Source organism: Sceloporus occidentalis, unplaced genomic scaffold (assembly GCF_023333645.1).
Source record: "Sceloporus occidentalis isolate IW3139 unplaced genomic scaffold, rSceOcc1.0.p SCAF_366, whole genome shotgun sequence".
Classification (NCBI taxonomy): domain Eukaryota; kingdom Metazoa; phylum Chordata; class Lepidosauria; order Squamata; family Phrynosomatidae; genus Sceloporus; species Sceloporus occidentalis.
The window spans coordinates 255,311-282,003 of NW_028317346.1; the positions used below are offsets into that span (position 1 = coordinate 255,311).

Consider the following 26,693-nt stretch of genomic DNA (forward strand, 5'->3'; position numbering starts at 1 on the left):
GCACCATAACTACCATAACTATAGTAACCATACAAATAATATATATATATATACTGTATATATATATATATATATTATTATTATTATTTATTATAGGGATCCTTAGACTCTAAATTCTATATGATTCGTATGGAAATGTTTAACTTTAGTTCGAAATCTGAAAATGCGAGAAAGAGTTTTCAAGTCTTCAAAAAGAAAAAAAAGAATAAAAATGTCATGGCAATTCCTTGTGATCTCGTTGTGACATCATCAGGGTAACAATAGAGAGCCGTGTGGTCTGAGAATCTGAAAAACAAAAAAAAAAAGTTTCAAAAAATGTACAAATAATATTATATTATTATATTATTGGATGTTACCTAAACAAAATGTTACATTATTTTAAAAAATATTAATAGAATTTGTTACTTATTTATTAAGTCATATTTTTTAATAGTTATTGAGTCATAGTTTATGTTTTTAAAAGTATGCACCTATTTTTGAGTGCTTTATACAAAGAGTTTGGAATTTAGGTCAACTTGGTGTGGAAACAAATTTGTAAACAATGATGGCATATCCTCCTTACTTTGGCCCCTTCTTTCCAGGACGATGACATCATACACGAACACAGAGAAGGCAGTCAGAGTTCACTTAACACAGAGCCGTTTCTTAAGAGTTTAACCCGATACAGTTAACATTCTGCTCGGTGCACGAGTCCAACTTAACTCCGCTTCTTGGGTTTCACGGCTCTGCATACATGTATGAACTCCTAGAGATAATGACGTATACGGGTGGGATGAAGTCACATTAACCCCCTCCTTTCTCAAAATAATTTCATGCATTTCCTATTACAGCTTTTTCCAAAACAAACACGCTGGGATTTTTTTTGCCTTTAAAACTATATATAAAAAAAAAAAAAATTAAATAAAAAATAAATAAATATCTATGAAACTTCATGAAACTTCAAATCTTTTTTCTTTCTTTCTTTCTTTCTTTCTTTCTTTATTTATTTATTCCCTCCCTACCAGGTTGCAAAAATTAGATAAAAAAAATAAATAATAAAAAATGCAAAGAAAGAAACAATATTCAAATTAGGGCTTGACCCAGGGCTGACAGAGCTTGTTACTCTGCTTACGAATTGGGAAATAATACAGCAATTAGCGTGCTTACAAAAATATATAGGGCAGGCGGCACAGGCACAAAAATGAATTTTTCATAAGTGTCCTACATTATAGCCCCATTCTTATTAAAAAAAAAAGGAAAAATGTCTGGAAATGGCCACTTATTTGCCTTTTTTTATGGATGGAAGTGTGTATTAAAGGTAGTATTTAGTGTCACACAGGGGGCATGTGAAGTTCCTTAATGATATTTTGATTGCTCCTAGGATCGGTCTCTAAAAGAGGTCCTAAACACCCTGGACCTCTACTGTTACCCAAAATCCACCATGGAATACAATTCCCAACAGTCTGTCTCGGGGCATTAAGGGTCCCGAAGAAGGTTGGCTGTCAAATATTAGACCTTTAATGGCCCATCCCAAACATTCACTAAAGTTGGTTCTAATAATGGCCTTTATGGAAACCATAACTGGTCAGGAGGTGAAGATAATCTGAATGGTCACCTGTATTCAAGCAGGGATTCTAGCTGTGATATGCAGCACCAATACATAGGAGAATATGCTAATTAATCTAAGTATATTTGTGCTCCTTTAACTCAGGTGAGCTGTTTTGTAAAGACGTTTGCCCCGATTTAATGGAATTTAGTGAATTCAGGGCCAGGTTAAAATCCATCACTCAGCACGGTGCGTTCTTTAAGTGTAAGAGCGCCGGTTACCAGCAGATACATTTTATTCTGCTGATAGTGAATCATTTATGAGTTCACAGGGAAAAAAATTATCTTATAAAAGAATAACTCCTTCTCGCCATATGTTCCCTCGCTTTCCTCTGGCTTTAAAAACGAACACAAACAGAGACGCATAATTGAGGGATAACTCACATCCAGAGCCATATCCAGAACGGAAGCAAATTTCACTTAAAATTTAGAAAACTCTGTGTCTGAGGCGAGATGGAAATGCAGGATCTTCTAGCGTTCCGGAACATTGTATAAAGGAGTCTCTATTAACTTATTATCCCAAACTCACAGAGGACACCAGTCTGAAAACCAATGCGGTGGCCAAAGGGGTTACAAAAGGATGCTTGGGTCTGAACCTGGTGGCAGATCGGCCCCATTCGGCCCATCTAGACTGCCTGGTCTCGTCTTGGATTCAGGAGCCGTATGCCTATCCCATGCATCTTATCTTGGCCATGGATGGATTGATTTCCCACCTAGCGCACAAGACCACCAGAAACGATGTCTCCCAGTCCCAGATATCACATTCTTGTAAGAACAAAAATAGAAACTTTGTTGCGACAAGTTTAGATTTGTTGCCAAAAATGTTGATACATGGGAACCTCTGTTACATTGTACCGCTACTTACTCGAGAACGGCCTTACCTATTGGGTCCGATGTCAAATAAAAATAAACTCCATGGTAACGGCACAGAGACCAATAGAAATTAGGAAACCAATAACGAATCAGCCGGATACATACATTAGTTACAGTAATCATGGCTCTCAAACATTCTTCTGGAATTCTTTCTACTCCCAAAAAAAAAGAAGAGTATAAAAGTTACAGAACGTTTCACGTTAGAATCTTGAGGGTAAAATAGATAATAGAAATATAATAAAGGCTACATGAGGTCTCAGGATCTGTCGCCTTCATCTCCCACGTACAATTTCCCGCTGCGCTTATTATGCGTATAATTTTTCATTTTGTTTATTGAACTAAACTCAATTATGCGAAGCTTGTGGGAATCTAAAAAAAACGCTTACTTTTCCCACCCATTTTCATAAATACCTATGAAATTTCATATAGTTAGAGGTGACATTCCTACCGGCACACCAAGGTGGAAATATAATATCATACGCGGAACTAATGATAATATTATTCAGGCTTTATGGTAATAAAGGACATTCATCATCTTCACCGCGGACAGCGTGGATCATCTATTAGTTTAAAATAACGTTGTCCCCACCGCTAGAAACCTAACCGCCGGGGGGAACTGACGGTGCGAATCGCGGCGGGGAAAGCCTCTAAAGAAATAAATGAAAGTACATTGAGAAGCTACGTATCAAGGCTACATCCGGGATAGACGTCACATGCGATCTAGGAAGGGTTTGGTGATCTGGATAATCATTCCCCGGGGTTAGAACCTTCGGGAACCCTTATCATTAAATTTTATTGAACGTTCACTCTGCAGTAGCCAGCGGTGTCGCGATAAAATAAAAGGTCTCCATATCTACTATTCTATCCGCAGATTTGCTGATATAAGTGAAATTATAACCGGAATGGAACTTTGTTATATCTAGAGCTGTAAATTATTCACTTATACATATTTGCGAAAGCATTCTTAGAACTGGCAATTAGTGTCGGCCTTCGGCAATTAGGCGTCCCGCGTGAAAGTCACAACCGAACATACACACAGACCCATCACGATGACACGCGTCGGTAGCAACAGTTAATTATCCGAGCCCCGTCCTCAAAAAATAAAAAATATCACATCATCGTTAGACTGTTATATTTAATAAAATATGCAAAAAATTTAATTATTGGAAAGGTTTTTTTGTATGAATTAATGTTTTATACAAATTCAGATGAATCAAGGATTTATTGACCTATGATGATTTAAAGGGACAGAACTGCAGCTGCTCTCCTTCTCCACGGTCCTATCATTCTGACCAATGATTGGCTGCTTGACGCAACCAATCAGTGGCAGGGAAATGCTGTCATTGAGATACTGCTTGCCGTGCACGAGCCAGCGCTGGAGCTGACCAGTGGTAACAAAGTATATCACGTGTAAGGAGAGGCCACAATAGAGTTAAAAGGACCCCTCTTTATGGGTTAAAGTGCCCATGATGGCTGGAGTGTCCCTTTAATAAGGACACGGCTGTGTAGTTTTGTGGGACAGTGGATAGGTAACGCGATTACTGAAGATACTCACAGGGAGAAATTGGAGAGACAAGTTTGGATTCTATTACCTGTGATACATTTATCAATGTTTTTATCTCCAAATTTTCTTTTTAGAGCCTTTGGTACAACTCTGAGATAATAAGGATACATGTATCACAGGTAATAGGATCCAGCCTTCTGGTGCAATTTAAAGATGAATACCGATCTATATTTATCACTTAATAGAATATGATCCATAAATCATTACGATAATGAATACATTGAGCCGAACTTCTTGTAAGCTTTAATCTTTTTTTTTTTTTTTATTTATTTTTTTTATTTAGAAACAGCTTAACAGAAAAATATTCTGAAAGAAAAATATATCCAGTAAACCAAAAGAAAATCGTATTATTATTATTCAATCTTAAACTTGATATAAATGGAAGAAATAATACATAATAATAATAATAATAATAATAATAATATATTCTTAAGTTCAATTAAGCTATACAATTATTATTATTATTATTATTACTACTGTGGTTATTATTATTATTATTATTTATTTATTTATTTATTTTTTATTATGCCCCTATCTGTTTTATTTTACATTCTTTTTTTGGTGTAGAAATCCCATTACTGACACCAAAAGAAAACTATTAATAATTGTAGTTTTTGTTACCTTGACTACAAATAGATGTCCTTTTAATCTTGAACTCACTCTGCTACACATAGAGGTTTATAATTCATGTATTTTTGCTTAAAATTTGGGGTCACCATGGGGATTGGTGGTCGTTACTTTTCCTTTAGAATGGCGGCAGCAGCCATGTAGTTGCTTGCGGAAATAGCTGGTGCATTTTCGGGGCGACCGGCAGCACCCCCTTGGTCCAGAGATGCTTGCGGTCACCTTTCATGCAAGCGAAGCCGACAGCAGTGTTACAATTTCACAAGTATAATTTCTATTTGAACCATTGCCAATTACCAAGAGGTTACTGGATGAATCTTAATTAATACGAGTGTCTACGGGACGTGTGCTTATCAGAATTAAATTGGCTATAATTTCAGAGACACTTTAAATTATCTGGATGTTCTCGACTCCTTGTTATGAAAAACATGTTTTTTTCCAGTTCACTGTTCTGTTATCATAATTAATTGATATCATATCATACATATTATTTGGATATAAAAATATCTTGGGGTTTGTTTTTTTTAGATTATTTATTTATTTATAGTTTTTAACCAAAAATTATTGTTTGCCTTGTGTTGTTAAAGGGAAGTCCCATGGAAATAGATATTTTTCTCCTTGGGCGTAAACCCCAGCGCTGAAAACAGGAACAACCCCTCAGCGCTGTAATATATAATATAATCCCAGCATTGTATACATTAATAAACCCCAGGACTGTATACAGTAATAACCATCGGAGCTGTGTACAGTAATAACCTCCAGCACTGTATACAGTAATTGTGAACACAACGTGCCATTGGAAAACAGGAGTGATGGGAGTGATAAAGGGCCATTGGAACACAGGAGTGATGGGAGTGATAAAGGGCCATTGGAACACAGGAGTGATGGGAGTGATAAAGGGCCATTGGAACACAGGAGTGATGGGAGTGATAAAGGGCCACTGGAACACAGAGTGATGGGAGTGATAAAGGGCCATTAGAACACAGGAGTGATGGGAGTGATAAAGGGCCATTGGAAAACAGGAGTGATGGGAGTGATAAAGGGCCATTGGAACACAGGAGTGATGGGAGTGATAAAGGGCCATTAGAACACAGGAGTGATGGGAGTGATAAAGGGCCATTAGAACACAGGAGTGATGGGAGTGATAAAGGGCCATTGGAACAAAGGAGTGATGGGAGTGATAAAGGGCCATTGGAATACAGGAGTGATGGGAGTGATAAAGGGCCATTGGAACACAGGAGTGATGGGAGTTATAAAGGGCCACTGGAACACAGGAGTGATGGGAGTTATAAAGGCCTCTGTACGCCTATAAAGATATTCCATTATAAATCAGCTACAATAGTCATTTACAGCATTAACCCTGTCTGTGCTGTATTTCTGATCCATTTCAGGTTATTTTAATGGACACAACTTACTTTTCTTTCAAAAAGACATTTCTAAGTGACCCAAACTTTTGAACTGTAGTATATATATATATATATACTGTATACCCATATTGTGGAGGTACAATATGTTATAGCAATTCACAAGAAACCATGTGTTCGCACAGAATATGTCACAATATGCTCTGTAATTAAACAAACCAAAAAAAAAAGGCAAATTAGGTCACCTTATGCATTTCCTTCCAAACTTTGCTAGTTATTCTACTATTTAATTGCGAGATTTAAGTAATAAAGTTTTGCGAGACGCATTCACCCACCATCTCCGTATCTCTAGCACTTAACTCCGAGCTAGAAAACCATTCCCTTAGACTCCATCTGCTCATATAATTTGTCCAAGATTAAAATCCAAATAATGCTATTAAATATTTATAGAAACATAACAGCAAATGAGCCAATACATTTTTGTTATATTTCGAGTACGGTGTACTGAAAATGCTCATTTTTTTTTTAAATACCTTTTAAGCGATGCCAACTCGCTGAAAGCGCCTGCTTTTTCTACAGTGTTGTAAAAAGACATAAAATCCCACATTTTCACATCTTTCGTCCTGCTCCAGGTTGTATTACAACATAGCTGAATTGTATCCATTGTGTTGAATACAATAAGGGTCATTTGTACAATAGAGACATTATTTTTGAGTGCCGTCATATGCAGCGAAATACTGAACAGATACATAAATTCCCAAATGCTGTAACATAGGAAATAGAAGCAGAGAAGCTGCCGGCAGGTCGGCCCCATTCGGCCCCCGTCTAGTTATTCCTGCTCTAAAGACTCAAACCTTAATCAGTCCTTGTTCTCGTCTTAAACCGAGACAGATCTAAAATGAAACAGGTACTTTAATATTCATTCGTCAAATTGGGAAAAAGAAATGGAACAAGGGACTTTACTTAGGTAGAAGCTGCAGCTCTGCAGCTGCCTTCCTCCTCCGTAGTCCAGCAATTCTGATTGGCTGCTTGAAGTATAATAAGGAGTCGGGGGGGGGTTGCCTAGTAGATTGGGCTCCGATAACAGAACGATGGCTGATAAGCAGCTGCCTGAAAACCTAAACCCCTTGTACAGCGCTACTGAATATGATGGCGCTATATAAAGCAATATATAATCATAACTCAGTATTATGTATTGTTTTTTTGGGGTCTAGTATATGATTTTGTGTTTCCTATACTCATTTTCAGTAGTTTTCGTACTTTCCTAGTAATTTGTCGCTGTAGTTGCGACCCGGGAAGCTCGCGCTTCGTCACGTTTCCGTCTAGCTGCGTTTTACACGTTTAATTGATTTAGTGTTGCGATTGCACCTTTACACCGAGCGCGTCTTTCTCCCGTACGTTATCCTTGTTTCTCCTTTGTACTCCCCTGGGGGGGGGCTTGTAAGATGTTGGCTACCGACCTGTTTTTACGCTAATTGGTGAGCTTGTTAATTTGGTGTCGTGTTAACTCGCTGTAACTCCTAGTGAGCTTCTTCTGTCACTCCTAGAGGGCAGAGACGTCTTGCATAGGAAAACGATCAGAGTTTTCTGGGTAATGAAGACACCTTACACAAGGATACTTACTTGCCACCTTTTGGAGTCATAAAAAAGCATAATTATCATACCTCTCAGGGTTTTTGCCCCAATCTCAGAGTGAAGGGGCAGATTCTCCAGGTTACACAGTCTGACTCCTTCCTATTCTCCCCCCCGCTGCGATCATATATAAGACTCCCAATCGGTGCTTTTCATCCCAGTATGTTATGGTTGATATTCCTGCTTGAATGCAGGTGACTCAATTAAATGTGTTAATGACAAGTCGAGGTTTCCGTGTATTAGAGCCATTTGGGTCACACATCTGGGGAGGCGCTACATAGAATCATCACGACAGGTTATTAAAGGGTTAACATTTTAGGAGTATCTGGGGTTTTAACATCACAATGCCAGACAATATTTCTAACTATGTGTATTAAGGAATAAGTCGTAGGTCACTTAAAGCTATTGTACACCTCTACGGAATATGATGGTGCTATATAAAACAATACAAAATAATAATAATAATAATAATAATAATAATAATAATAAAATTCGTGCAAAGTTTTTTTTTGTATCCAGAAGTTTCCAAATAGTGGGGTAACGCGGAGAGCTGTAATGAAAGCTGTGAGTCCGCTCGCTCAGGCGTTTATGAAAAGATGAAACTGTGTTATTTGCGCACTTAATTAAATAACGTTCTTAAGGCAGGTTTAAGGCTAATTTGTAGAATAAATGAGGTGGGAACGTTAACTTATTTATGTATATAAAAAGCACAACGTCTGTCCTTAATTAGGAGAGATAACAGCATGCAGAGGACAATTAGCCGCACGTGGACCCGCTGTTAGGTGCAGGACCGCTCTGATCGCCTGACAGCAACTGTTTTAATTGGGGAATTTGGTAACTTTTATGTGATTGTTGGGGGGGAGGAATAAACTAATAATTGCAGAGGTGAGCTGGGGACAGAATGAGGAGCTGGATTTCAAAAACAACAGAAAAAAAAGACGAAAGCAAAAGCTTTCTAATAAATCCATAAACCGTGTGCTAGATTTCAGATCAGGGGTTCCTTAGCCTCCTCATGTATCCTAGAGGCTGTTCTAGCTTTCTGATGTATCCTAAAAGATGTTCTGGCTTTCTGATGTATCTTATAGGATGTTCTAGCTCTCTCATTTATCCTAAAGGGTTTTCTAGCTTTCTGATTCATCCTAAAGAATGTTCTAGGTTTCTGATGTATCTTATAGGATGTTCTAGCTTTCTGATTTATCATAAAGGATGTTCTAACGTTCTTATTTATCCTAAAAGATGTTCTAGCATTCTCATTTATCATAAATGATGTTCTAGCGTTCTGATTTATCTTAAAGGATGTTCTAGGTTTCTCATTTATCCTAAATGAGGTTCTAACTATCCGATTAATCCTAAAGGATGTTTGAGTTTTCTGATGTATCTTAAAGCATGTTCTAGCTTTCTCATGTGTTCTAGCTTTATCATGCGTCCAAAACAGTGCTCTGCTTTTCTGATGTGTCCTAAACAATGTTCTACCTTTCTGTTATATACCTTAAGGGTGTTCTAGCTTTCAGATTCATCCTATAGGATGTTCTAGCTTTCTGACACATCCTAAATGATGAGTTATCCTAAAGGATGTTCTAGCTTTGTGATGTATCCTAAAGAATGTTCTAGCTTTGTGATGTATCCTAAAGCATGTTCTAGCTTTCTGATCTGTCCTAAGGATGATGATCTAGCTCTCGGATGTATCCTAAAGTACGCTGTAGCTTTCTGGTTATCCAGAAGAATGCTCTTGTTTTCTGATAGATCCTTAAAGGTCTTCTAGCTTCCTGATCTGTCCTGACGGATGCGTTAGCTTCCTCGCCTATCCCAAGGGAAGTTCTACCTTTCTGGATTATTTTATTTACAAGATTCTGCTATCATAGCTACTGTTTTTCCCCTGAAATCATTGGCGTGGTTGACAAATTAAGTATCAGTCTACATCCTCGAAAAATCCACATTTACATGAATTAATAACGTGCATGAATGATTGCTTGTTCGTAACTGACAAGGGAATTGGAAGTCATTTTGTTCGCTGGTAGATGAAGTCTATGCAGAAGCCAAACGATGTTAAAACTTTATAACGTAGAACCCGACATTTCTTACATTTTTTTACCCAATCTGTTCATAGGAAGAATTAATTAAACTAAAATATGAGATCTTTTCTTTTTTTACACCTAAACGAAATTACTTAAATTTTTGCTCTTCCCACGCACTCTTGTACAGCTTATCAAGCTGTATAGAAACATGACTTTTTGAAAATAATTTTAAGCCAGAGGTCCTGGGAAGATTTACCAGAATCACGGAAGACTCCGAAAAAAATAGGCCCTTCAAAGATGGAAGTAGGAAAGTGCTTATATAATAAGGCGTTCTCTAGAAAAATGTCCTTGAAGTTTCATGAAGACAGACTGTGCATCGATAATTGGATGATTTGTTTAGTTTTATACTGAGATCAAAAAAAGAAGGAGTTCTTTACCTATATCTCTTAAGCCCTTAATGACCGGTGACATAGGGCATATGTCACAAAAAAACTGGTCCTTGAGGACCAAGGGCGTATACCCTACTTCATGACAGTGCTCTAATTGAGCACTGTTACATTCTACAGGGATTTCAATGCCCGAGCAGACATTTGGGTGCTGTTCTTTAATGAGTCTTTAGCATAATACTTAATATTTTTGGGCCATTTAAAAAAAAAAAAAAGACATTAGAGAAATTGGACCACAGAATAAGTTCTGCTGTTGGATCTTCCAAGTCTATTCCAAAATGTAAGAAACTGGCTAAATATCCCAAATTTGTGTTTCAAATTTGGTATCCCAAAAAGTTCCATTAAAATGATTCAGATTTAAGGTGTGACGAACTCTCAGGTTTATAACATAGACCATGTGGGACAATATTGAGTGGGTTCTCCATAGACCATGAAACATGAGCTTCTCAACTGTCCCTAAGATACCTAAAACTTTGCTTAAATAGAAATTTTTTGCACTTTTTTTTAACATACAAAACAAATTACAGATGTTGGCACGGGGGGTCATGCAGGGTAGGAATATTTGATACCAAGGAAAGAAACCGGCACATCTGTTTTCAGCGCCAAATGTACTGCGAGGGTCAATTAAGAAGTGCGGATGGTGTTTGCCATCGGTCATTCGGGGACAGCTGCGATGGAGGGTGTTGGACATTAATCTCTGAAATTATCTATAAATTGAGCCTCGTGAACAAAGTCGTTTATCACGTCTTCACCCACAGTAACGAGTTTATGAACTTTCTCACCCAATCCAAATCTACAAAAAAATGCTTCAAGCGGAAAGGCTGCATCTTACTTTCGTTAGCAGAACCTACAGTACTACTTGAGTAATACGTTCTAGATGTCCTGATGTTTCCCACCTTTAATTCTAAGGTCATTAGGACCAATTTATTCAGATTTTTTGCTGAGAGAGTAGATCTTTGTACCATATCATATGACACAAGGCGGTGGCAGTGTTCCTAGCCCTCGCTGCTCGGACCTTTCCGTGATGGTGGTGGGAGACAGTAAAAGTCAAGTGGGCCATAAGGCAGCGAAATTAAATCTCTTGATGGAATTCTCAAGGATGATGAAGAGATGAGAAGATAAGGTAATAACCAGTAGGTCAGTCTTGGATATGTTGAGGCTTTAGGTAGGGGGACGCCACCCAAGATGAGGGTGAAAAGTCAGAAGAGGAAAGGTTAATTAGTGTGTCGCCATTTTAGAGGAGTTGTAGATAAGTGGTGTATTGGGTCTCATTTAGGGTTAAATTGGGGTACTTTAACGAAGTGATGGCCGAAGCTATATATGGCCATAGACAGAATCCCCAATATTTATGAATTAGATCTCAGACGTTATGTTTTAAAGTTGAGGCGATCATTACTAATTTTAGGAAGGGGTGTCTCAGTATAGAGTCAAACAGAGGGCTACAGGAAAGTAAATGGGTTGAATGATTGTAGGTTAAAGGATCAAGTCCTTGGGGTAGATGTGATTTCCTCCATAGACGCTCAGCAGTGCTAGAGTACCTTCGTTGGTGACGAGTCTGTGTGGAGGACCATGGTTGAGGTGGAAGGTGTTGTTGATGTGCAAAAGCCGATATAACTTCACCTGGGACTGAGGCTAGCGTAGGGTTGAATAGTGCGGCATCTTCATGTCTGGAACTGGGCAAAAACTGTGAAAAGGCTCATGTGGGAGTTACCATGGAAACCTCTCAATTCAGCTCATTTTCACATTAACTCCTGTGGGAGCAAAGACACATGCCTGAAACATTAATGTCATAATGCCACACAAATGCCCAATGGAAGCCTAAGCTTGTTGTCCTTCCCTCTGTTAATTGGCACATCCTTAACCCAATAAATGCTGTTACATTTTAGATTTTTTTTATCGATTTTAATAGAACCTTTCTCTCTCTCTTTCAGCTCTTCTTTATGCAACTATTTTTGGAAACGTCACCACCATTTTCCAGCAAATGTATGCCAACACCAACCGATACCATGAGGTGCTGAACAACGTGCGCGACTTCCTCAAACTGTATCAGGTCCCGAAAGGCCTTAGCGAGAGGGTCATGGATTACATAGTATCGACGTGGTCCATGTCCAAGGGCATTGACACAGAAAAGGTACGAGTGCATGAGGTAAACGTCTACATTATACATACCAAGTTTCCTTTGGTTTCCACCCAAAAAATTGCCGCTGCCTTTAAACTTTACAATGTTATTGAATAATCCTCCCTACCCGTGTTAGTAAACTTAACATACATCTCTCTTTCATACGTCTCTCTCATAACATAGATACTTTCCAGGTTTGACCCGGAGTCTCCAAGTGAAGCGTGGAGTCTCAGAGTCACTTTGCTCTTTGGCCGTAACGATTTCCATCCCATATCTCCTCCTATTCTAACCTTTTTTAAGTCTATCTAGGGCTAGCCAACCTCCGCACGCCACTAGCCCACCACCTTGCCAAATAACTACCCCAGAAGCAAGAGCGCTCCGGGTAGTCTACCCCAAAAAGTTCCCAATTACTTTTTTTTCCCCCATTGCAAGAAGAAGGACATAAGTCACATGTATCTTAAAATACATTTAAAAAAATGTTTACTTGGGTAAGTTATTGGTTTATTGGGACCTCTTCCAGGACTTGCACTAATCAAGTTTGGCTAAAATAGTAATAAGTGTCAAATATAAATACAAGAAAAAAAAAACAAATGCCGAGTAACAGAATGATGCTCCAAAAAATGGTGAAACATTTCATTATGGCTTCCGATAAATATTTATGCATTACCCATAATAATAATCCTAATATTTTACATATAATAGTTAAAAAAATAAAAAAAATAAAAAATAAATAACAAAACCAGTCCTGACAACTAAATCGATTCATTTTAAAAAGTGCAGAAAAGCTGCTATAAATTGTATCAGTTCTATTCTTAACCTTAGGCTGCATTCCAAGGAGATACAATTCAAAGTTCCTATAATGCAGGACTTGGCAGTCTGCCTTTACGTATATACAGTTAAAACGGCAATAAATAACTTCCCCGGATAATTACCGGAGTGGAGGACTGAGCTGTACCTTTTATCTTTCTAAGTAAGCTGCACAAATTTGAGAGCTGTTCGAAATATACTGATTTTGTACAATTTACTTAAAAAAAAGCACAGTTTTCCTGTAACATGTTACATTTTATGTATTAGACTGGTGCATTCACACAAAATTTTAATTTTAACAAAATTTGCCAACCTCGTTAACACGTACGGGTGTCTGAAAATGAGAAGTGGCACCAATGGAATAATCAAAAACAAAGCTCTGTCTCATTCTCCCTGCCTCTTTTTCATTATTCTTTGTTCTCCAGTGATCTACTTCTCCCGGTGATCTTCTGCATCACCTTGGCCTCCTGGAGCACTTCCACGTCATGGCAGAGCTTTGGCGTGCACCACAAGGACAATATGCACTCAGGGTAGAGGTTGTCCCCATGGTGTCCGCCAAGGCTCCACCATGACGCAGAAGTGCTCCAGGAGGCCAGGATAGCATAGAGGATCACCAGGAGAAGTGTATCACCAGAGATCATCAGAAAAAAGATGTGAAGATATGGAGAAGGTTGACGAGACATTGAAAGGAAGAGTGTGAGAAAGAGTGAGTGAGGGTGAGTGACAACCAATTTTGCTTTCAAATAAAAAAAAGCTCTCTGATTTTTGTCCAAACCGAGACAACAGGAAACGAAATTAATTTTCTGAGAACGGGGGAGAGGACGTCACCGTAAGCGTCACCATTTTGGCGGATGTTCCCGCCAGGTTATGTCTGCGGAGATGCAGATGAAAATAGAAGGTTGAAGATAGCAGATTAAAGATAGAAGATAAAAGATAGAAGATAGAAGAAGAAGATGCAGAAGCAAAAGTTGTCGTCAGAAGCCCACGTGATCGTTAGAGGGAAGATAGGGAAATATTTAGAGAGTGTGAGACAGAGTGAACGAATGAATTTTATTCCCTAATTAAGAATGCCCCCAAATATTTGGCTGAACCGAATGGGCAAGGAAACAAAATTCATTGCCTGAAAAAGAATGGTCCAAAAACAAACCGAAAAATGTCTAATATATATATATCTATATATATATGACCATGATGAAATCACCTTTGGCACTAGAGAGACCAAATCAAAATAATTGCCTTTTTTTCTTTGACATTATTTATAGTTCTAAAGATTGAGGGATCGCTTGCCCGTCAATCATTTTGATTATTTGGCTGTGAAATTCCATTTGGCAATAAAGCAAAATAGGGGAGCCTTCTGCCAATTTCTCTAAATAAAATAGCACCAGACAAAACATAATTTTAATAACTTAGCACTTCTGTCCTCCCGTTGAAAATAAAGCAGTTGTTGGAACCACTTTCCGCGTGTGAAAGATTAGTGAAAATTTTACAAAGCTCCCGTTTTTGAAAAATTGAAGGTCTCTGGATTTAGACGAGATTACGGAGCTTTGAATTTAAATGAATAACATGACGGAACGGCACGCTCTTTAAAGTTCTTGCTTTGCTTGGAAGTAAAGGCTTGTTAGGTCGAAGCTCTAGCAAAGGATTCTGGTTTTGAACTTGCTGTGGGAAGTCATTGTGAATAAGGAAAAGGAGGTCGGGGGGTTTTGGGTAAATATTTGTGATTCATTCATTAATGGAATGACTTATATGCAATAAATACATGCTGCAGCGATGATTTTATTTAGGTGATCTAATACTTTGAAAGTACAATGTATGGCTTTCTTCACTCCTAGGGAGTCCAAAGACAGTTCTTTGGACTCCTTATAATGTGATGTATCGGTCGGTACCCCTTTCTAATTTCTTTCCCCCCTCCATACTCTACGTTGACGATTAGTTTAGCAGTTTGGTACCAACATTGTAATATCTTATAGATCAGCACCATGGACAGGGAAAGTCATTTTATTAGACATTATCACAGATGACTTGTATTCCTAACTATGTAATTGGGTTAAACTTTAGTAAACAGCAGCAACAATAGGGATTTTTACACTTTATTGTAGAAGTCACACAAATTCTGAAACGCTACAATTATATTGACCAAAAACAAGACAAATGTGGAATGATTGGCTCAAAAATATAAGCCATTGGACAAACCCCATATCCCCCATCGCCGATTAATTCCTGGGGTTCTCCCAGTAGATATTGCATGTTACTTTTATATTGTATCTGCTTTAGAATGAAGAGGACCTCAGTGTTCTGTAATATCATCCGAAGCACAAGACAACGCACATAGCAAACATGTATTTGAATCATCAATCAATCACAGAGTAGATACTTGGTGTCCCTGCCGGCTGCGTAATTAGGAGGAACAGGACTGAGTAGTGACTGGTGGATATAATTCAGTGTGATGGCTGTAAGCAAGTGTCTCGCTGACATCCAGAACGGTGTGAGACGCGGGATTCTAAAACCTTTTGATGTGAAATCTGCAAAAAAAAAACTTATATAATGCAGAGCGGAGCTTAAAAGTAGCAGACACATCATTATATATATTTAGCTGCCTGTCTCGGTTTGTCAATCAATCCATTTATTTTTACTCATCTTCTCTCTCTCTTATGATTGGTGCCCCCTCCCTGTGCCTGAAAATTCCGTAGGTTCCATTGTGTGATGTCAATGATTTAGGATGGTCCAGCATCCAATCCGATCTCCTGGTTGCTCTATTTCCTCAACATAAAGATACTTTAGTAAATGTTGATGCAGAAAGTGTTACAACTCTGAAGGGGTAAGATATTTACATTTTACTTAACCCCACAGAAGATTTGGAGGGTTCGCCTGTCTGAAGTACAGGTTGTCCTGACATCATGAGATACAATAGTTAGAATGTTATGGATAGTGGGGTGATGGTTCTCTTTGCTGGAGGGCTAGGGCTTAAGATGGCTAAGAAAGTAGACCAGACCCACCATGTTGGGTGGCTTACAGTTGTTGGTGTTTGACGCTGTACCTTCAGTACTGTTGGTAGATGGTTTTGAAAAGGTTTACCTTCCCTCTGTTCTTCTTGTCTAGTGTTTAGGTATAAGAATATTATAACGGGGTACTCCAAAAACAATACTGGGATCAATTTCCATTCATCAAAAAGATGACCTAGTACCAAGGTCATGATGGTCCACTTTGCACTTGGCAACATTCTGCCAATTTTCTTCTCTGTTACAAATATGACAACATTCACTCTTTCCAAGGACACTCATGGGAAATGTTTACTACAATGTTGCCATAAAATTACTGCTTAATCACTCTTTTTATAAGGATCACTAATTAAAGCAGGGTTGTGGTTATAATCAGAACATGTGTTCCAGAGGTGCCTGGATGAATTCCACCAGTAATCCAAAACATCACACCAAGCTATGGTCTTTTACTTGTTCTGGGAATAAGTGGAGCCGAAAAATAATAATGTATTTTAGTTGCTTTTCACTTTAGGGACTCACTAAATCCTGTAGGTCAGGCTATAAAACAGGGTGAAAGCACTGATTTATATCAAAGTGATTTGTACAATTCACTCGCTCCACACGGACTTAATAATATAAAATACTTTTCGGCTTGATCTCTAAAGGGATAGATTTCTGCTGAATCCTGTTTCCGACATAAAAAAAGAGCAACGAAACATCAATACATCATGCCCTCACCAAATACTTGTAAAGCACATGGTGCCCTCATCGACCATAGCAGTTTGAGCAGATGTTAGGTAATACATCTAAGCTGGGCAACCGGCTACCCTCCAGACTACTCTATGATCTTCTTCTAATTTCAATAAAATTCTCTTTACAGCTAAATGATCTTTGTTGATCGGTTCAGGTAGCCTTTTCTATGGTTGGGTGAAGAAGTTGGGAGATAACTTTAGGAAAGGAAATTGATTAGATGAGGCTCATTGTGCCACCTTCTCCAACAGATGTTCCAAGGTAGACATCTTAACTCAATATGTATAAGACCATCACACTTTAGGAACGGTATAGGCATTGGGTGCTGATTGGATGGTTACTGAATAAACACGATCATTTAGATCATTGGGCTCTGAATGAATTCTGGATACATATTGGATGGTTACTGAATTGGCTGAATCAGATGATAGATTTAATAATATGATCATTAATTAAAGTGTATGGGTGTTGACCTTGATTTCGTTAAACAAGAGAAAAATACCATATATTTTTTTTCTTTCAAATAATTTTAACCAAGTTATAATAATTATTTTTGTTTTTTATGCTATTGGATTTGAGTAATGTATATTTTTGGTTCAGTTTTATTTCATAGATTGTAGATATAGTTAAATTGCTTTAAAAATAATAAAACCGTTAGATACAATTCATATATTTCAGTATTCAATGTGACTTTATCATTTCCATAGTTACCGCTTATTAGTAAAAATGTTAATAAGAATGTCTGTGAGGAAGGTGAATATAAAGCATAGATTATTAATCTAAAGGACTTTTTGATCTGAAGTGCTCTCCGTGGTTAGAACCAAATTAATGATGTTTGAGAAAGAAATTTAACAAATTAACTTGAGTTAATATATACCCGAGGGGGTTGTACAGAGTGAACACTCCATCATGTTATATTTTCATACTAAACGTAAAGCTATGAACATCTGCTCTTTACACGTAAATGGTATAAGAAGAAAAAGAGAGAATGCACAAAAACCTCAAAAAGTAAAGCAAAACAGAAATGGTTTTTAAACACTAAAAAAAAGTCTAAGAAAGCTGCCCAACAAGTACATGGCAGAAGGTAGGAAGACAGTCAGAGAGAGCATGAGAGAGAGCGAACGAGAGTGTAAGAGAACGTGAATGGGAATGTGAGAGCATGAATGAGAGTGTAAGAGAACATGAATGAGAGTGAGAATGAGAGTTTGAGTGAGTGAATGAGAGCATGAGAGTGTGAATGAAAGTGGGAGGTGAGTAAATAAGAGTGTGAGAGTGTGAATGATTGTGTGAGAGAGTAAATGAGAGTGTGAGAGAGTGAATGATTGTGTGAGAGAGTGGAGTGAAAGCGTGAAAGAGCATGCCAGAGTAAATGTGAGTGACAACGGATTTCATTTCCAAATGTGAAATGCCCACCATTTTCCCAAGGACCGGAAACAAAATGTGTTCGAAAACAAATGGACTAAAAACGAAATAAAAAGATTTGTCCGGATTGTTTTTGGTCCATTTGCAGAAGCTTAAATGTCCCAGCCAACTGTCCCAGACTGTGTGACTCTGAGAACTGGGGCAAAAACCTGAGACTTAGGGTTAAACCCTGGGAGTTCCATGAAAATGATTCCAGGGAAATACAAAAACAGCCACTTGCAATAGGACGCCATCCCGATGTTTCTTTTTAATAATTCTATATCAAACACGGAGTGTAATATATAAATCACACCATTTTATTTGTTCAATGTAATCATATAAGAGAAAGGCATTGCTACATTAGCATAGCGAGATGTAAATTTCTCCATATCTTTGAATAACATAAAATAATTCCCACGTCTTTTTTTGAAGTTGACGCTTGCTTTTGTTCTTTTAATATGCTTGCATTTCAAAGTCATTAAAGAAAGGATCCAGGGATGTTTAACTTAATATGCAGTGGGAAACAGGGCTTCTTTTGTATTGTGTAGTCTACACTGTGCTTATTACAGTCAAATCCCCAAGAGCTAATGCAGCTACTGCAGCGAAATAAACAATTTTGCTGTGTATTTTTACAATTCCCAGTACAAACTGGTCAGTACTGGGGTAATCAGTTGGTGCTTCACTATAGGAGATCACCCAATACTATAATATGTTTCAGCAAAAACCTAGTTACGAGAATTATTTTGCATCTTGTACACGGCTGCTCAACTAGTCATTACTTTACTAGGTTATATAGCACAAGAACAAATCATTAATTGTGATGCTCAACTTTGGTACCACCAATGCTTTGTTTTATCTCATTGTTGAAACATATGCGAAAGTATTGGGTTATGAAACTAGTAAGTCCTGGTTAGTCCTTTACTTTAACCCAAGAACAAAGTATTCCTTTAACAAACTGGTTTACGGCCCCCTTCTTATTTTAATAAACTCTTTTGTCCAAATGTTGATGCACGAGCGTATGGTGATGGTCAACTATTATGGCCAACGCATGGAACGCTTTGTTGGACGCTCATCATTCTAACAAATACTGGGCTGCAAAACCAGTAACTATTGGTTAATCCTTTAATTTATAAGGTTACAGATCGCAAGAACAAAGCATTTCTTAAAAAAAACCAACTGGTTTTCAACACCGTTTCCAATTGAATAAACTTTTATCAACCTGTTTGTACGGAAACATATTGTGATGACCAACGGTTACCACCAACACACGGAATGTTTCGTTTTATTGGGTTCCTATTGGGTTCTAGATGTTGGGCTCAAGCCACGCTTGGTTCAGTCTTTCTTGAGCTTCTCCTGTGTGGCCAGTGCTAGCCCGCGCATGACCTAGAATATTTAGACCGCTGGTTCCAGTTTAACACGAAGGATTAGAACTTCCGACATGGTTATAGCTCCACTTGTAAATCTACGCGTGTTTCTTTTTCAGTAGCAATCCTGTAGAAGCATCTCTTGACAGATCATCTATCTCCTTGGTTGACTCCATACACGGAGCATTATTGCCATATGCTTACAATTTGTAACATATCGCCGCTCTGACAATCCGTTCTCAGCTACCGTTAGCTTTTACAATTCATGTTTTTTTTGCATGAACAATTTCATTTCTTTTTTTTTATTATTATTTTGTCTCCGCTACATTTCGTTCGAATCTCTTTCATGATCACTTAAAGGCTTCTTGTGTGATTTAACCCTCATATCAACTTCCACTTCACTTTTCCCCCTTGTGCTCTAATATCATTCAAATGTAAGCTACACTCGCGTTACGCGATGACAATTTCAAATGTTGGTCCATAATCACTCACCATGAAGACACTTGATGTATTTATGAGACGTACGGGAACAGCTTAGGGAGTTATCATTCAGCTCCGTAGAAAGAGAACACATACAAATTTAAAAATATAGGATTTTAATTTAAATTTTAATTTATGAAGAAGGAAATAATATTTCTACTTCACGGCAAAATGTTGGGTAACATTGCTTGGGATATGTTATATAAGCAAGGGACTGTTCCCGCGGTTATCCAACTTATCCAAGAGAGAGAGAGAGAGAGAGAGAGAGAAAGAACGAGGGAGAGAGAGAACGAGGGAGAGATAGAGAGGTACGGAGAGGGAGGGAGGGAGGGAGGGAGAGAGAGAGAGAGAGAGAGAGAGAGAGGGAGGGAGGGAGGGGGAGAGAGAGAGAGAAAGGGAGGGAGGGAGAGAGAGAGAGAGAGAGAGAGGGAGGGAGGGAGGGAGAGAGAGCATAGGAGGGAGGAAGAGAGAGAGGGAGCATAGGATGGAGGAAGAGAGAGAGAGAGAGAGAGAGAGAGTAAAGGACAGAGATAGGGAAAGAGAGGGAGAACTTGCCTTTTCAACACATTCCTGCCAATGTTAGGGTATTTGAAAATGCTCATGGTATTGGTTGCTATGGTGATAAATTCACTTTTTAATATTTGGACTAGAATCAGCTTTTATACATAACGGTCATACTCTTACTGTAGCATCACTAGTGGACAGAATCATGACATTATCTGACACCCGTGTCTCATTCTCATTGTTCATTTCAATGGTGGCCTCTTTGGACAGTTGGACGTTGGGACATGATCATCATGACTCTTGGTAATGGTCATTAGGAGTGTGTAAAATTGTGAGGTTTCCATGATAACTCCAGGAGTATCAAAGTATGACTTTTCACCCAGCTCTGATGATCATACCAGACACTTTTTTTAAAAAAATGTAATTATTATTTCTCACCTTTTCTGGGGTATAATTTCCATCAAAAGTATATTTTTGTCTGTGTTGCATTTATATCTCAGATATTTCAAAGCCGAAGCAAATCAAAACCATTGAATTTTCCTTATGAAAAAAAGGAATTAAAGCCAAGACTCAAATTGTCTAAAATTTACAAAGAGTCTGAATTCCATGTGAAAGTCTTCTATCATATTATATTTAACCGGATGAGCCGCCTACACACCGTCATTATTATTATTGTAATTGGAGCATTCTGCCTGATATTGGAAATAATAAGCAATGAATATAATGCCTGATACCGAAAGGTTCTATATATATATCTGTCTGGAACTCTAATCTCCACGACTGTTCTAACATGTCTTTCAAGTCATCAATTATCTCTCTCTCGAAACCATTACTAGACTTAAAATGATAACGTCGGTGGTAACATCGCCTTGGATCAATATTCTGGAAGAACTTTACTTGCCTAGGTCTGTGCCGGTCCAATTAAAAGATAACAACAATTCCAAAGAATAAATAAACAGTATAACTTTATAACAGAAATACATAATAAAAAAACATTGGTCTCCATGGCCCTTCCATTTTGCTTTTAATCTCAAAAAGTATTCAAGTTCAAGAGGGTTTTGTGATAAAGACCGTCATACTTTTATGGTCCAGATTCAACATAAAGTTGAAACACGTCAACAATTCAACAAACATCACAAGAAGGACAGGTATGCTCCCATTGATAGTGTAGTTAAGGGTGCATAAGTTACAATTTGTTTCTATTTTTTTTATTTTTTTGCATATAAAAATAAATTTTTATTTTTTTTTGCATATCTTGTCCTAAAATTGAGCTTATGTAAAAAAAAAAAAAAAAAAGTATCTATAAAATAATATTTATATTTTCAAGTATTTTAATTTCAAAAATTGAAAAAAAATGACATTTGTTTCATTTTTGTAAAACTGTTGTAATATTAAAAAAATATAGATTAATTCCTCTTTTAAAGAAAAATATATACCTATATACAGAATCGTTCTTTCTTTAACTCCTATTGTATGTTCCCGTCCTAAAATTGTGCTTGTGTAATAATACCGTATTGGCTCGAATATAGGCCGCACTTTCCCCCCCACTTTAAGTCTTTAAAGTGGGGGTGCGGCCTATATTCAGGGGGCTAGCGCCCGACGCCCGGGACATGCAGTCCCAGGCGCCGGGCAGGCAGCGGGGTTAGGATACAGATCCCCCGCAGCGGTGCAGGGGACCCGTATCCTACTCCCCGATACGCTTAGACAGCCTCCCCTGCCAGCACTTCCCACGGGGGGGGGTGCCGGCACGGGAGGTTGTCTGAGCGCATCGTGCGGAGGGAGGGAGGGAGAGAGAGCATAGGAGGGAGGAAGAGAGAGAGGGAGCATAGGATGGAGGAAGAGAGAGAGAGAGAGTAAAGGACAGAGATAGGGAAAGAGAGGGAGAACTTGCCTTTTCAACACATTCCTGCCAATGTTAGGGTATTTGAAAATGCTCATGGTATTGGTTGCTATGGTGATAAATTCACTTTTTAATATTTGGACTAGAATCAGCTTTTATACATAACGGTCATACTCTTACTGTAGCATCACTAGTGGACAGAATCATGACATTATCTGACACCCGTGTCTCATTCTCATTGTTCATTTCAATGGTGGCCTCTTTGGACAGTTGGACGTTGGGACATGATCATTGGTCCCATTATGGTCATTAGGACCGTCCGCACGATGCGTTTTACCTCTGCCCCCCCCGACTTACCGGAGCAGACTCCCGAGTGTCTTGCGGGGCCAGCGGGGGACATCTACGCAATATGCGTATACAGCTTCCGGTGCCGGCACATCCGCTAAGTGCCGGCACCGGAAGTTGTATACGCGTATTGCGTAGATGTCCCCCACCGGCCCCGCAAGACACCCGGCAGTCTGCTCCGGTAAATCGGGGGGGTAGAGGAGGACAGTGGCAGCATATTCCGGGGGGGGGGGGACAGTGGCAGCATATCTCGGGGAGGGAGGACAGTGGCAGCATATCTCGGGGGGAGGACAGTGGTAGCATATCTCGGGGGGGGAGGAGGACAGTGGCAGCATATCTCGGGGGGGGACAGAGTGGCAGCATGTTTTTTTGGTGCTTTTTTAAAGAAAAAAACTTTTTCTTTAAAAAAGCACCAAACTTTTAGGGTGCGGCCTATATACGGGGGCGGCCTATATCCGAGCCAATACGGTATTTATATTTTCAAGTATTTTAATTTCAAAAAATGTAAAAAAATTTTGTTTTTCATTTTTTTAAAAATATTGTAATATAAAAAATATAGATTAATTCCTCTTTTAAAAAAACCCTATATACAAAATAGTTCTTTCTTTAACTCCTACTGTATGTCTTTAAGTCCTGTTGTTGTAGCAGGTCATAGAATCTTTTCTTGCTAAGCCACCTTTGTGTTTCCTCGGCCCAACTACGGTTTAACGTACCGCAATATTACATGTAATTTACTGACATAAATGATAGCCAAAAGAACCCATGGGTTGGGGAAGTTCTGGTATGATGGGCCTCCCACCACAGTCCAAAATTCAATATATATATATATGTTATATATGTGTTTGTTGCTTCTGAACATGGATGTCCTACCTCTATTTTTTGTTGTTTTTTTTCCCCAATAGGTTCTAGCAATATGTCCGAAAGACATGAGAGCGGATATCTGCGTACATCTGAACAGAAAGGTTTTCAACGAGCACCCTGCTTTCCGTCTGGCTAGCGATGGATGCCTGCGAGCGCTGGCTGTTGAGTTCCAGACAATACACTGTGCTCCGGGAGACCTCATCTACCACTCGGGTGAAAGCGTTGATGCCCTCTGCTTTGTGGTATCCGGATCCCTGGAAGTCATTCAAGATGAAGAGGTGGTAGCAATATTAGGTAATTTTATAAATAAAAAAATCATCTTTTACGTATTTTGCTTTTGTCACTTGGGCCTCTCGTCTTGTATGAAATGTGGCAGCCATATTGGTTTTTTTCCCATTCAATTAGTGCTAAGACACAGCCCCCGCCAAAAATATTTTTATCTAATCAAATATTATTATATGTTCTACATGAATAGTTTCTTGAGATAACTTCATAGAAGGGGAGGAGAGCAGAAAACTGGATGTTGACGGCCAACAAGGTTCCCCGTTTATCCAGATGGAAAACATCATTTGTTCAGGTTGAGGAAAAATAGAGCATCTCAGTGGTCAATAGGATAAGCATCTCTGTTATGAGCGCCCTGAAAAAAAATATTTTTAACTAAAATATCTAAAATAATCATTAAGTGATAAAATTGGTTCTAAACAAAATGGCTTCCTTCTTAAGACCACCTCTCGGTAGAAATGTAGAGCGTGTGGTATTGTTTTTATTTTTTTGAGGGGCAGGAGACAATGAATTATAGGGTTTACGGAAGCCATCTTAAACGTTTAATAGAGGGGCGTATAATTAAAATTCTGAATAGACTATTATTCTCGAAGCCGTTCTACTAAACTGCACAGCGGAGGATAAGCTTGACTGGATGAGTGATGAATGGGTGGGAATTCTCGCAGCCTTCGCTTTTCCCCTCTCCACGCCACTATATCAACTAATTAAGAATCGTCACATTCTAAGTTACGAGGTCTCTATACAACAAGATAAAGTGTTTTATGTAATTAAGTCTACTTTGATGTATTGTCGCATCAGCTGGTATAGATGTTAGGACGTGAATAATATGTTTTGCCGTGCTATTTATTACTAATGACATAAACAGCGGGGGGAAATGCCATACTTGAGTTAACGTGGAGGAATTTGGTAATCTACAAGGGTATGTGTAAAATGCTAATTTAGCCTCAAAGAGTGCATGTCATGATAACAATTTTAAACCACAAAAAGTAGTCAACATGATCCAAATTATCATTTTGGTAATTTCTAAAGATACCTGATTTTTGGGTTTGAATTGGATGGATGTCATACATTTTATAAAATAAACATTAATATAAATATATATATGAATGGTTACTACTTTTTATTGGCATATAGAGGGCCGTCCAAGGCCTAATCTGGGGTAGAACCACCAATTGCCTCTTTCGTGCTGCCGTCCTTACTGCTGGGCATCAGCATATGACATCATATCACAGAACTCCACTTTCTAATTATGTCCAGGTAGATGGACTTGGCACAGCGCTCCATAGTGTCAATGGTCTGGTTGGGGAGGTTAGTGATCACCATACCTGGGAACTCTCTGGCTCCTGCTGCCCCCTTTGGGTATGATTTTCCACCAATGTCAGTGGGCAATCCTGCCGATGGGTGGGACGTTGCTGGTGGTCCCGCTGGCATCTCGGGACACACGCCATCTCTGGAGCTGAAGTGGGCGGGGAGTGCCGCAACGCTGCTCCCACGACCCAGAGTTCCTCCATGGCGTCCTGGAGAAGTCACACTTCACTCAGGGTCACCAGGAGAAACCTGGAGCGCTCCAAGCCATGGTGGCCCATTGAGCAGTAGCGCTACAAGGAGCCTGAGGACCCAATAGGTCGCCCTAGGCCTGCCCCGATTAAGGCTAGGCCAGAATACGCCACTGCTTTGAAGAACATTTATTGGGGCACCTACGTTACTTATGTTAAATTGGTTTGTTAATAAATACTCATAAGAGGAAGAGAAAAAAACCTGGTTGGGTGAAGTCAATACATTATGAGATAAAATAGTGGACATATTTCATGAAGATAAATTGCTTTATGGTGGGTGTCAGAGTAAACGCACCTTGTACTTAATCATAAAAAGTAGACAAGCAATACACGAATTTGGAAAAGAGAGCGCAAATATTTTCATGTCCCAGTAGGGTAATTTAGATTAATTTTTAATGAACTCAGTTTAACTCATGTTGGGTCATTTTGGAAGGTTTCCGGGGTATGGGGCCGATGTTTAAATAAAGACGTTGGATTCTTTCGAATAACCTCCCAGTATAGGCTGAAAAATAAAGAAATTCTGAAAATGCAGACGCACATCACACCGCTACCCACAAATCCGAAGCTAAAAGTAACTCGTTTTGTTAATTATTGATTAAGTTGTCAGTACTCCGAGCTTCCATTTAAAAATACTTCTTAAACACAGCGAAGGCAAATTATCACTTTGGTAACTTCTAATCACAGCAACAAATGAACTGAAAAAATAGCCTCGATCCCATTAACATTAAAATGTTTACCCTCCTGAGTGAGTGCCGTTATTAATGATCGCGTTCTAAAGTCATTTAAAAAAGCGGTTCCAGTCGGAAACTACACTGCGGAATAGACCGGTTACGTAACGGACAAACATTTCTTTATTATTCATAGGAGAAATTAGTGAGACGGAATAAGCAGATGGATTACTGGAAGGTTTCAGTAACAACATAACACTCCAGAAAAGATAAAAGTAGCAGTTAATAAAGAAGTAAAGTAAAACAACGCTGTTGATACTTTGTTACATTGTATAGCACGAAATCAAAGAAAATACATTTTTAGTAATAAAGGAGTATAATTATTTATTGTGATTCTCATAATGTATAGAAAAGCCATGAAATTCAAACATTCAACTCTTCTCCAAAGCATCACTAACTGGCTCCTTCCATGATTTTTTATTTTTCATGCTAGGCACTTAAAATAGAGTTAAAAATGATCCAAAAAAAATGGATTTCATAAAATACAATGTTATATCCAGCTGTAGCTCAGTCCTTATTCTACTACTTTCTCGGTGTAAAATAGAATGCCTCCATCTCAATCACCCAGAGAGACCT

The 26,693-nt window shown here is 38.5% G+C and overlaps 1 protein-coding gene across 1 annotated transcript in view; it reads left to right on the plus strand.

Moving 5' to 3' along the window:
* Window positions 1-26,693, plus strand: part of LOC149273576 (voltage-gated delayed rectifier potassium channel KCNH5-like) — an 82,449-nt gene that overhangs the window by 46,669 nt on the left and 9,087 nt on the right. Inside the window, exons 8-9 of the mRNA XM_089506151.1 lie at window positions 12,034-12,233; window positions 23,593-23,845. Coding sequence (XP_089362277.1) covers window positions 12,034-12,233; window positions 23,593-23,845 — 453 coding nt within the window. The remainder of the gene's footprint in view (window positions 1-12,033; window positions 12,234-23,592; window positions 23,846-26,693) is intronic.